The sequence below is a fragment of the Triticum aestivum genome, chromosome 7B (genome assembly GCF_018294505.1).
Source record: "Triticum aestivum cultivar Chinese Spring chromosome 7B, IWGSC CS RefSeq v2.1, whole genome shotgun sequence".
Taxonomy (NCBI): Eukaryota; Viridiplantae; Streptophyta; class Magnoliopsida; order Poales; family Poaceae; genus Triticum; species Triticum aestivum.
Window position 1 is genome coordinate 236,023,959 of NC_057813.1, and position 13,374 is coordinate 236,037,332.

At 47.4% G+C, this 13,374-nt stretch overlaps 2 protein-coding genes across 5 annotated transcripts in view; both read left to right on the forward strand.

Moving 5' to 3' along the window:
- Positions 1–1,690, forward strand: part of LOC123161117 (O-fucosyltransferase 13) — a 4,624-nt gene extending 2,934 nt beyond the window's left edge. For all 4 annotated transcript variants that reach the window (XM_044578968.1, XM_044578967.1, XM_044578969.1 and 1 more), the window contains exon 6: positions 396–1,690. In XM_044578968.1, the coding sequence (XP_044434903.1) occupies positions 396–1,134 (739 nt within the window). In that variant the 3' untranslated portion in view covers positions 1,135–1,690. The remainder of the gene's footprint in view (positions 1–395) is intronic.
- A 3,630-nt stretch (positions 1,691–5,320) lies between these two features.
- Positions 5,321–7,473, forward strand: LOC123161119 (ethylene-responsive transcription factor RAP2-6). Its single transcript, XM_044578972.1, has 2 exons — positions 5,321–5,962; positions 6,538–7,473. The coding sequence occupies exons 1-2, from the start codon at positions 5,884–5,886 to the stop codon at positions 7,131–7,133; spliced, it is 675 nt and encodes a 224-aa protein (XP_044434907.1). The 5' UTR covers positions 5,321–5,883; the 3' UTR covers positions 7,134–7,473.
- The last annotated feature ends 5,901 nt before the right edge of the window (positions 7,474–13,374 follow it).

The window sequence follows — 13,374 nt, forward strand, 5'->3', positions numbered from 1 at the left end:
TAGACCTTACTGTTGAACATGTCGCCTTCACACTCTTTACCAACTCCAACAACTTCAAATTACCTAAACCTGTTTTGTTGTCTGCTTTGTGATACGATGACCTACTGATAAATTTGTGCTAGGTTCTGTTATAATGATTGTCATCAGTCCAAGAATATTGTATAATCCACAAGATGTAGATTTGGGGAGAATAAAGTCATTAAGATAACTAGTAGTATAAACTTAGTTTGTGTTACTCTATAGTTAGCTCTTTGCAATGCAACAATGATTTCATGGTTTGCAATTTTTCTATTCATTGTCATTGATTTAATTGCTGACTTCTGTCGATTTTAAACTTATTGCTGTGGTGAGGCTGCCTTTTTCCCATGCTGATGTATATGCCTGTATTTTCTCAGATATCCATCACATGCGAAAGCTTGTTACTGCCAAGGTTGCTACAATGCACTCAAGTTGAACAAGAAGGTGGAAGCCAAAGCTATGGAGCTTCTCCAAGCGATACCAAAACCTTTCTTATCACTTCACCTTAGATTTGAACCAGATATGGTTGCCTACAGTCGATGTGAATACAGTGCCCTTTCTTCCAAATCACTGGATGCTATTGAAGCTGCACGTGGGGAGGACAGGAATGTATTGGTTGGTGATGCTGCTCATCTGTGGAGGAACCGTGGAAAGTGCCCTCTAACACCAGGTGAAACAGCATTTATCCTCCAAGCACTAGGTATTCCTACGGAGACAAGCATTTATTTAGCTGCTGGGGATGGGCTAATGGAACTTGACGGCTTCACTTCGGTCTACAAAAATATGTATACTAAATCATCTCTCCTGACTCATGAAGATTTTGAGAGAATGCATGGCAACACAAAAGCTGCTCTTGACTACTATGTTTCAGTCAACAGCGATGCTTATGCTACCACGTTCTTTGGAAATATGGATAAGATGGTAACTGCAATGCGAACAATGCAAGGGCTACAGAAGACATTGGTCTTGAGTAGGAGGGCCTTCGCAAATTACACGGCTGCTGGACTGGCAGGGGACCAACTAGCTAAGGCCATGTGGGATGCTCATCGAGAGGATTATATCATGGGGAGGGGATTAGCTCTCCCTGAACATTGCTTCTGTGAGTTCAAGTTGTAGCACAAATGAGCCCATATAACACAAGGGCTAGTCTACATAGCCACCTTCCAATTGGTAGCGCTAATAGATCGCATTGTGGCTGAGTTGCTACTGCAGTGGGCGTCATGCCCAGTCTTCAGAAGAAACTGTTCTTCATCAGAGTCGCGAGCTGCACAGCATCTTGATTCAGGGAGCAATTATCACTCATACAGCAATGCATCATGGCCTCTCCTCCTGTATACTGTTTTCGGTGAGTTCAGATAGTAGCTCAGACATGTACACACACGCTTACTACCTAGAGAATCATTCTGGTGTTTCCTTTTGCAACTGGATATATTGCCAGGCCCCAACTCTTAACATTTGAGGGGTATAGATAGGTTGAAAACATTGTTCTTAGATAACCAACGAGCAGGATTTTTTGGGGAGTATATGTATAATGTTGGAATTGTGCATTGCTCGGAAACTAGCTACTGACCTACTGTCAGGTGGTGTAATGGCTTGTGATTAATCTCATCCACCACTGGGAAATACACCATATTTACATAGTTTGTTGTAGAATTGGGCTCCATAACCGGAATTCTTATTGTGTGCACCGCAATGTTTACATGCTTAACTGCTTATTCATTTCTTTGGCTCGGGAGTTGTTTTGCTCTTGATGCCCTGGTCAATTTTGCTTCTAGAAGGAGAATCAGATTCCAACAACTGTCCGTCTCGATTGTTAACAAGTCAATGAGAACTATGTTTAACAAGAAGCCCCAAATGCAATGCATGATGCATTCGGCGCCAACGAGTGGAGTGTGCATCAATCACCCACTGGCGGTTGATACATTAAACAAGCACTTCCAATTGCACAGGCCATATTCGTCATCACTCCGTGTTTGGGCTAGTAATCTATGCGACCAGTGGTTATTTTCATATTTTACGCCATGGCAAGCAAGCTTAAATAAATTGGTGCTTGAGCATGTGATCTTTAACTGTATTCCGTTGCTCATGCCTTCAGTTTGGCAGCTGAAGCAAAGCAACAGATGGAAGGATAACCTCCCTTCATTCATGAATCATACTCTCCAGTCTCCAGTTTACACCTCTTTTTCATCATCGCCTTTTCGAATACGCAGACTGATGCAAGTAGTTTGATGTCAAATTTAATTTGAAACATGCTGCACGTACTAGTGGCCATCGTTTTGTTGCTGCAATGTCGACCGCGTTGGACAAGTTATAAAACGACATGTTAGAAAGGACAGTGGGCGTGCTTTATTTGCTGTCTCTGAAGGGGGAAAGGCCACTAGATTATCTTGACCTTGTGTGAACACCGAGGACTCCAAGTCAATGACTTAACCTGAGGAGACGTGATGCAACTTCCTCGTGGTTTCCTGAGTTCCGTACTTTCTGTATTTTCCTGAAGGCGGTTGCTTTCTGAGTTTGTTTTTGATGCACTGGCTTCTGTCTTCTGTGACTGAGATCTCATATCTGCTCCAATCAGAAATATATTAGCAGGGAAATACAAGAAGTAAGAAGTTCAAAGTGCATCATTGAGCTTTGGTTGAGCAAATTGCAATATCATTTTGAAGAAAATCAAGAGGTCAAAGTCAATTGAGGTACGCTAGCAAGCTGATACTAGTATATGCACATATAGAAGGAGGAATTAACATGGCACTTACTTTTGTCTACGAAATGGAAAATATATATACTAGTACCTCCGTTCCGAATTATAAGATGTTTTGAATATTTTAATATAGACTAATATGGACTGAGATGAGTGAACAAACGCATCAAAACACGTCTATATACATTCTATTCGGAAAAAAGCTAGAACGTCTTATAATTTGAAACAAAGGGAGTATATAATACTCCATCCGTTCCCAAATATTTGTCTTTCTAGTCATTTGAAATGGTTACTACATACGAATATATGTAGACATATTTTAGTGTGTAGATTCACTTACTTTGCTTCGTATATAGTCACTTGTTGAAATCTTTAGAAAGACAAATATTTAGAAACGGAGAGAGTATTACTTAATATTCATATCCCATGCCTGCCATGCTTGTATACATGGAGGACTATGCATATGATTAAGTGCTGTGAATGACCACCATGGGCTATGGAGCGTCTAGGTACGGTGTATCCACCTCAACCGAGTACATATGCACGTGCAGTTCATAGTATTAGGCTTGGCTAAGGCTATTTTTAGTTCTCCTTTCATAAACAAATATAAGACGTTTTAGAGACTGTACTACCAAATTAAAAAGAGATTGTACTCTAAACAATTTTGATGTATGTATATAGGAACCTTGATTCGCGTTCAAGACCTTGCAGTGTCAACATAAGCTAACGACCAAAAATAAGTCTAGTCTCGAAGACCACGGTAAGATAAAATCATGTCTTTCAAAATTCAGACGGAGCATTATATCACGTGTCAGTCCTAGCCAAAGCAGAACCGGCGGCGTAATTACCCTTTTTTACGTTATCAATAAGACAGTGATGTATCCCCGAGGTAGAAGAAAAATCATTCTTGTCCTGTTTTTTGTGCGAGCACATGACTAAACTGGATTACAATTTAGAAATTAGACACGATGAGTACTGAGTGTGAAAAGGCAGAACCCATGAAAAAAAACAACGGCGACAATCATCGGCGCATCCTGCTGCCTGGAGACGATAAGTACAGATAGAGAAAAGTGGTCAATGGTGGCAACCGGTGAGTGAGGCATTCGACAACGGAAGTATAGCCATCGCCCATCGACAAGGGTAACTCATTATGACGGCCGTAGCTATGTACTGTACTGCCAAACTTCTGCACTATTTGTTGTCATTTCATTATCGCTTTTGTTTTCGTTAAAGCAACTTCAAACTCCTTAATTAAGGAATGAGACATATCTACACATATAACTGTAGTTGTGTTCTACTAGCATACATGCAACTATATTTGTGCCCGTTACATAGGCATGCAACCGCAGTTGTGTGTGGTCGATGGATATACAATTGCACATTGCTGATGGATCTGCAACTTCAGAGCTGCATGAAAAAAAATAAAAAGAAAATCAATCAAATGAATACAAATAACACGTAGAAAAGCAAGCTAAAAGGCAAAATCTACACGGCGTAGGATTGGCAAATAGCATTAACTAGAGCAATGTCTCCAAAAATCAATCAACTATATTTGTGCCTTAGCATGAATGGATTTTTACGGGATCATTGGAGTGGCTTAGCTGGCATGTTTCTCCAAAAATAAGGTGAGGGATCCACTCTCACTAAAATTCAGAGGGAGTGAGATTAGTTAGGAAAAGGCCCATAAAATCTCTATAAACAGCCTGTGTGTTTAGAATTTTCTATCCAATCAAAACATGCATGCTAAGGCACTGTGTTGATCCCGTAAAAGACCGTTCTTATGTGTAGCATTTTTTTTCCGAGAATTTTTCAATCTATTCATCTTCAATCATGACAGTACAAAGAACAACAGAGGTAATAAAAATTACTACCATGTCCGTGAACCACTTAGCGACGACTACAAACACTGAAGCGAGCCGAAGGCACGCCGCCGTCATCGGCCCTCCCTCACCGGAGCCAGGCAAACCTTGTTGTAGTAGACAGTTGGGAAGTCGTCGTCCTAAGGCACCATAGGACCAGCGCAACAGAGTAGCAACCATCGCCGATGAAGAAAGTCGTAGATCAGAAGGATCCAAACTGTAAACACCTAAACGGAGACCTGATCGAAATAGATCCACCGAAGATCAAAACCGACCGAATCCCGCAAGATCCAACGAAGACAAACCTCCATATGCTCTCCGACGATGCTAGACGCATCATCGGACGAGGATAGAACGTGGGAGACATCATTCCTACTAACGAACATCGCCGCCGCAACACAACGTCAATCAAGATGCTGACTACAAATACGAGAACGGGGTCCCTCCCGCCGACGCGGGGAGGGGGGAGAGATCCTCCGCACCTCCATGGCCTTGCCTAAAGGCCATCGGAGATGGGACGGACCGGCGGGGACGCCGACGGGAGGAGTAGAGCTTTTCTTGCGTAGGAGGACCTTGCGTGTAGCATTGCTCGCATCGGTTAAGTCTAACTTACTCCAAAAATGCTAAATACACTGGCGTGTCACGGGGACTTACCATAAAATCTCTCCACCGGCTCCTGAATTTCACCGGGGTGGGGCCCTTTTCTCCCCCTAATCCAGTGGAAAACTGCCAGCCAAAGATCAGCCCGTAATCCTTAAGTAACTCTCCGTTGATGTAGCATTGTTGAGCTTAAACTTAGCAAAAACGTAACTAGTAGCAGGTGGCTTGGTTATAAAGGGAAGCTTCAGGAAGGAAGGAGTGCCCCAGTGACCCAGTCCCACGCACTCGAGAGAGGGAGTCAGTCCCATCCTTATCTCCGCTAGCTAGCTCGCTATAGCCCCCTGGTCTTTACTCTCCAGGCCAAACAGAAACAGCTACTAGGCGAAGGACACATCGGCAATTATCCATCGATCGGGGCCTTGTCCTGTCCGCGGGTGGCGCCGGGCGCCGGTGACAACCGACAGGGCAGCAAGCGTGGATCATCCGAGCGGAAGCGGAAGCCCTCCTCCTCCTCCTCCTCCTCCGGCTCCGGGGCACCGTCGTGACAGCAGAGGTCCGCTGCCATCACCTCGTCCGCCGCCGCCGGCGCTACAACGAGGTGACCACCATGGGCATGGAGAGCCGGAGGTCGTCGGGGAGGAGGCTGCTGGCGTTGCCGTTGCCGTTGCGACGACGAGCTACCAGCACCAGCAGTACGAGCTCGCCGTCATGGTGGCGGCGCTCACCCACGTCATCAGCTCCACTCAACCGGCGGCCCTCGCCGGTGCAACCGCGTCCGGGCAGCAAGGTGCTGTATACGTTGCTCGATTTGTGCATGCTGCAGCTTCCATACAGCTTTTTTTGGGGTTCCTTTTGACGTCCTTGGAATCTTTGCGTGCTGATCTAGATGATTCTACGCGATCCGTGTGTGATTCCGTATAGAGAACTCTAGATCGATAAGGCGAACAGGAAAGCAGAAAAAATGGAAAACGGAAGGAAGGGAAACGAGATTTCGTACGCTCAGGAGGCACGTGTTGAGCTTTGTTTTGGAGAAGTTTAGGCTTTGGAACTCGCCAACTGTAGATCCCTGACAGCCATTTGCGTCTACATTATTGTCCATGTGTCAGCCTACGTGGCTGGACAATCTTTCAAGTTACAATCATCCTCCAACATGGCAAAGAAAAAAAAAACTAACTAATTCTCCATCATCTCAAGTATGATACTCAATTAATACAAAAGTTACTTATTGAGCTTTATAAAAAAACGGGCAGTGGATGCCTTCTGTTTTAAAAGTATGATACTCAATTAATACAATAAATTTTCAAGTATTTGATCTTTGACATCGTCTGCCAACATGCATGCATGTACTGATGGGTGAAACAGCTGTGACCCGCCAACACATCGCTCCTCTGGCCGCGGCGGCGACATCGTCGTCATCAGCGGCGTCGGAGCAGCAGCAGCAGCGTCCGCGGTACCGTGGCGTACGGCAGCGGCCGTGGGGCAAGTGGGCGGCGGAGATCCGCGACCCCGTGAAGGCGGCGCGCGTATGGTTGGGCACCTTCGACACCGCCGAGGACGCCGCACGCGCCTACGACGCCGCCGCGCTCCGCTTCAAGGGCGCCAAGGCCAAGCTCAACTTCCCTGGCGCCGGCGGTGCGCCTGCGCCACCCCGCCATGCCGTCGGCCAGCTGCTGGCGCCCGGAGGCGGGGCATCGCCATCGTTGCGGCAGCAGCAGCGACCCCGACCCGTGGTGGCCTTCCGCCCGCAGATCAACGCCCCGGCAGCCGTTGCTCGGGAGGAGTTCCCGGACCTCCACCGGTACGCGCACATACTGCAGAGCGGTGACGTGGATCTGCGGGCCGTTGCAGCCGGCGGGATAACGCCGGGGCCGTCGTCGACGCCGGCGCACGACTTGCGGTCGCCGCCCCGGCCGGATGATCGCGGATATGGCGAGAGAAGTGCAGGCCCTGGCTGCTAAGTGAGTAGTACTCCCTTTTTTTTTAGGGTAACTGAGTTGTACTCTTACTGAATACGTACTGATTGACGTGTACATGAGAAAACCAAGTTCTGCTTTTTCCCCATCTTTTTGTTTGCATATTTCCCTATTTATTTTTGGCAAAATGAACAGACACAACACTAGAAACAGCGTCTGTAGCATGTGTACGTCGCATGCCACTGTATATGTCAGCACTGAGGAGTGGTGAGGAACTCTCAGGATTGTGGTCGAACTCGGATAGGGTGCGTAGAACAATACAGAACTGTGTATGTGTGTCACCCTCGGGACGAAATGCACGTATAAATATACTTGTCGCGGTGAATGCACGCACGGTTCGGACTATTGTATATTCATTGGCGACAACTCTTGTTTAGAACTTAGAACTCGGTCGTGTTTTATATTTTGTAGACTTATCGTACTCCTCCGTCCGAAAATACTTGTCATCAAACTACCCTCCTTGGCGGCGACAGGGAACCCAGATCCGGCGGCCCTACACCCTTCCCATCTCCCTCCCCACCTCGCCGCCACCGGAGGAACGGCCGGCGAAGCCGGCGCCGGCTCCCGGGATTGTGGCGGCGGGGCGACTTGGCTGGATCCAGCACTCCATCCCAATCTGACCGCTCCCTTTCGGTGGTGAGAGTCCGGATCTGAGCGGCGGCCTCGCTGGTGCGGACGGCGCTCCTCCGGCGACGGGGAGTGCTCGTCGGTGAGGTAGGCCGGTTCCCCTCGGCTGCGCGGGCAGCGAGGTCCCGGTGGGCGCAGGTCATGGCGCGGGGAGGCCCCGGGCTTCCCTCGTCAAATCGGAGGTGATCCTGGTCCGCTCGTGATGCATGACCTTCGGCCGGCCTGGATCTTCGGCGTACACGCGCTTGCAGATGTTGTGGCTGGTTCGGAGGTGGCGGCAGGGTGCTTGGCCGGGGGAAACCTTTGGCCGCCGGTGGCGGTCACGGCGTCGATGGCGTCCCGGACGCCATTCCCTCCTTGGTGGCGGCGTCGAGGCTAAACTTCCCCTGCCTCCCCCCTTCCCCTGCGCCCGAGTGAAAACCCTAGCCCCGGTGGCTAAGCGACGGCTGCGCCACAGCGTCGTCACCTTCTTGAAGGCGCCGGCTTGGGCATGGGGATGTTGGGTGTGCATAGCGAGCTTGTCTGGTTCCTGGTGGCGGCCCGCCTGATCTGCTGCGTCGCATCTCCGGGCATTGTCTCGGGGCTACGGTGCTTCTCTTCCGACCGTGTCTCCGATGGGGACCTCGCCCTTCCTCACCTTGTACATGTCGTGGTGGAGAGGTACTTCATCTCACTCATTGATGGCGGCGAAGATCGGCGGCATGGCGCTGTGGAGGCTCGCCGCCCGATGCGCGGAGATGGACTCGCGCAGGAGGAGGTTGCTGTCTGGCGTCATGGTGACGTCGATGGCTGAGTGGCCAGACAAGGTAGAAGCCTCAATATGATCTGAAGACGGACCTGTGGAAGATGGCGACGACGACACACGAGTGCGTCTGACCGGATTGTGCCCCAGACCCGGTATGCTCGGCTGGGGCTTCCGAATATGTTTCGGTTTCCGGCTTTTTGATGTTAGGCTTAGGTGAGTGGTTTGGATAGTGGCCCAGCTAGCACCCCTTCATCATTTTGGATAGGAGTAGCGGCATGTGTTGCCAAGATGGTGGATTCAGGCTCATTGTTGTAATACTTTGTAAGGTCCTCGAGAATAATCAATAAAGTGGCCGTATGCATCTCCCAGATGCAGAGGCCGGGGGTCATCCTCCTTTTCTAAAAAAAGAAGATAAAAAAGATGTATCTTCACTAGTAGAAAAATGGTCAAATGTGAGACACATTAGTCCCGGTTTGTAACAGAACCGGCACTAATGTGTCCATTAGTGCCGGTTCCAACGGCTAGGCGGGAGGAGCTCTTTAGTACCGGTTCGTGGCAAACCTTTAGCACCGGTTCGTGCCACGAACCGGTACTAAAGAAAGTGGTGGCAGGATGTTGTCAGAATGGGGCCCTTCCAGCACCTTTAGTACCGGTTCGTGGCACGAACCGGTACTAAAGGTCGTCCTATATAAACCCTTCGTCCACCCGCACTCTGTTCTTCCCCCTTTCCCCTCTCCCTCTCCTCTGTTCTTCCCTTCTTCCTCTCGAGTTCATCACAAAATTTGCCCCAAATTTGTCAAGATTTGCAGGCCCTCATCCATTCAAATGATCACCAAGGTTAGCAACTTTGTCCTTTCATCTCTCATTGCTAGATTAGCTCTTGCATTGGTTTATATAGTGATTAATTGTGGGTTTTAGTAATTTGGGAGGAATTATATGTGGTAGTATTTGATTTATATGCAATTTGAGGTCAAAATAACACTAGTTTGCATATGTAGGTGTGGTTTACTTAGTGCCTTCTAAATCTCCGTCGTAACCACCGTCGATCGCCCGCACCGTCCCGTCGCCGGCACCACCTTGTGGTGAGCCTCTTGTTCATGAAATTTTATATAAAAAATTGATGTTTGTGTGATTTGGATATATAGTTACTCATATAATAATTATCTTACCCGTACATTGTTTGTTATACATAGTGCCATGGCTTTGATATCCGTCCCCGTCGGCCCTCGTCCTTGTTATGATTCGGATGTGGTATATTCTCTTTTAAAACTATTTGTTGCATTTCGTGTTTATGACAAATTATGCCCATCAAGTTGACATAGATATTTTTATCTAGGAGGTATGTGAACCGGAAATTCCATCCGACCCTATTGTCGAGAGGTTAAATTTAGTTGAAAGAGAAAACGAGTACTTGAAAGAAAAATTGAAAAGAATTGAGGGGGAGAAGATGGAATTGGAGTTGCATGTTGCCGATGTCGTCAATGATCACAAGATCAAGATGTAGAAAATGCGCTTGAAGATAAGAAAGATTAGAAAATATGACATCGATAATGAGGCTTGGTATCATTATGCTGTTGGATCAATTGTTACCTTAGTTGCGATCTTGATCGCATTTGTTGTTGCATTTAAATGCTTTAGCTAGAGAGTTATTTGTTTGTTGCATTTAAGTGTTGTATGAACTTTATGTATGAACTTGTATTAATTTGGTCTATTCGGTGTTGTGTAATGAAGATGAGCCGGCAATGGATGTACGATGACCGATGCTCTCCCCAGTTCGTTGAGGGCGTGCATACTTTTTTGCTTGCGGCTGAGGCAAACAAGCGGGCGGATGGTTTTATGCCTTGTCCATGTGCTGGCTGTAAGAATGGTCGCAATTACTCTACGTCAAGAACCATTCACGTCCACCTGTTTGAGTCCGGTTTCATGCCCCACTATAATGTTTGGACCAAGCACGGAGAAAGAGGGGTTATGATGGAAGACAATGAAGAAGAAGAGACGACGACAGCTATCCTGGCCATGGGTTCCCTGAATACGATGATACAACAATGGGGGAAGAAGCTGAGCCGGTAATGCGGGAAGAAGCTGAGCCGGCAATGCGGGAAGAAGCTGAAGAAGAGGCATCAGATGAGCCCATTGATGATCTAGGTCGGGCCATTGCCGATGCAAAGAGAAACTGCGCAAGTGATTTGGAGAAGAAGAAGTTGCAGCGCATGTTAGAGGATCACAAAAAATTGTTGTACCCGAATTGCGTAGGTGACAAGAAAAAGCTGGGCACCACACTGGATTTGCTGCAATGGAAGGCAGAGAATGGTGTATCTGACAAGGGATTTGGAAAGTTGCTGGTAATGATAAAGGATATGCTTCCAAAGGACAACGAATTGCCCGAGAGTACGTACGAAGCAAAGAAGGCTGTCTGCCCTCTAGGGTTAGAGGTGCAGAAGATACATGCATGCCCTAATGATTGCATCCTCTACCGCGGTGAGTACGAGGATTTGAACGCTTGCCCGGTATGTGGTGCATTGCGCTATAAGATCAGCCACGATGAGCATGGTGATGTCGAGGGCGAGCGCCCCAGGAAGAAGATTCCTGCCAAGGTGATGTGGTATTCTCCTATAATACCATGGTTGAAACGTTTGTTCCAAAACAAAGAGCATGCCAAGGCGATGCGATGGCATAGAGAAGACCGTAAGAAAGACGGAAAGTTGAGAGTACCCACTGACGGGTCGCAGTGGAGAAAAATCGAAAGAAAGTACGGGAAGGAGTTTGCAGATGGCGCAAGGAGCGTATGGTTTGGTCTAAGCGCAGATGGCATTAATCCTTTTGGGGAGCAGAGCAGCAACCATAGCACCTGGCCTGTGACTCTATGTTTGTATAACCTTCCTCCTTGGTTGTGCATGAAGCGGAAGTTCATTATGATGCCAGTGCTCATCCAAGGCCCTAAGCAACCCGGCAACGACATTGATGTGTATCTAAGGCCATTAGTTGAAGAACTCTTACAACTGTGGAATGGAACAGGTGTACGTGCATGTGATGAGCACATGGGGGAAGAATTTGACCTAAAGGCGTTGCTGTTCGTGACCATCAATGATTGGCCTGCTCTTAGTAACCTTTCAGGACAGACAAACAAGGGATACTGCGGATGCATGCACTATTTGGATGATACCGACAGTATATATTTGAATAGTTGTAAGAAGAATGTGTACCTGGGACATCGTCGATTTCTTCCGAGCAGGCATCCCGTAAGAAAGAAGGCAAGCATTTCCAAGGTGAGGCGGATCACCGGACGAAGCCTCGCCACCGTACTGGTGCTGATGTACATGATATGGTCAAGGATTTGAAGGTGATATTTGGAAAGGGTCCTGGCGGACAACCTGTTCCGAAGGACGCTGACGGACGCGCACCCATGTGGAAGAAGAAATCTATATTTTGGGACCTGCCATATTGGAAAGACCTAGAGGTCCGCTCCGCAATCAACGTGATGCACGTGACGAAGAATCTTTGCGTGACCCTGCTTGGCTTCTTGGGCGTGTATGGGAAGACAAAAGATACACCTGAGGCACGGGAGGACCAGCAACGTATGCACGGAGAAGATGGCATACATCAGGGTCATGCAAGCTACGCTCTTACCAAAGAAGAGAAGGAAATCTTCTTTGAATGCCTGCTCAGTATTAAGGTACCGTCTGGCTTCTCGTCGAATATAAAGGGAATAATAAACATGGCAGAGAAAAAGTTCCAGAACCTAAAGTCTCATGACTGCCACGTGATTATGACGCAACTGCTTCCGGTTGCATTGAGGGGGCTTCTACCGGAAAACGTTCGATTAGCCATTGTGAAGCTATGTGCATTTCTCAATGCAATCTCTCAGAAGGTAATCGATCCAGAAATCATACCAAGGTTACAGAATGATTTGGTGCAATGTCTTGTCAGTTTCGAGTTGGTGTTCCCACCATCCTTCTTCAACATCATGACGCACGTCCTAGTTCACCTATGCGAAAAGATTAACGTTTTGGGTCCTGTATTTCTACACAATATGTTCCCCTTTGAGAGGTTCATGGGAGTCTTAAAGAAATATGTTCATAACCGTGCTAGGCCAGAAGGAAGCATCTCCAAGGGCCATCAAAATGAGGAGGTCATTGAGTTTTGTATTGACTTTATTCCTGACCTTAAGTCGATTGGTGTTCCTGAATCGCAGCATAAGGGCAGACTGGATGGAAAAGGCACGCTAGGAGGGGAACAAATAATATGTATGGACGGACATTCTCTCACTGAAGCACACTACACAGTTCTACAGAATTCTGCCTTGGTGGCTCCGTATATGGATGAACACAAGAATTTGCTACGCTCCAAACACCCGGAGCGGTCTGATGACTAGATTACACGTGAACAAACCAGGAGTTTCGCCAGCTGGTTGCAGACACGTACCATGCATGACACCTCTATTGAAGATGACCTGTACTTGCTGTCCCAGTTACCATCTTCGAATATAATGACTTTCAAAGGGTACGAGATAAATGGTAATACATTTTACACGATCGCCCAAGATAAGAAGAGCACCAACCAAAACAGTGGTGTCCGCTTTGATGCAGAAACCAAGACGGGAAAGGAAACATATTATGGTTATATACAGGACATATGGGAACTTGACTATCGACGTGGTTTAAAGGTCCCTTTGTTTCGGTGCAAATGGGTCAATATGACACGAGGCGGGGTAATGGAAGACCCGCAGTACGGAATGACAACAGTGGATCTCAACAATCTTGCGTATGCAGACGAACCATTCGTCCTAGCCAATGATGTGGCACAGGTTTTCTATGTGAAGGACATGTCTACCAAGCCAAGAAAAAGAAAAGATAA

Bases quoted from the DNA above. Each gene is read 5' to 3' on its own strand.
- LOC123161119 (XM_044578972.1), top strand. From the start codon at position 5,884: ATGGTGGCGGCGCTCACCCACGTCATCAGCTCCACTCAACCGGCGGCC. The intron at 5,963-6,537 runs GTGCTGTATACG...TGGGTGAAACAG, and splicing joins AACCGCGTCCGGGCAGCAAG to CTGTGACCCGCCAACACATC.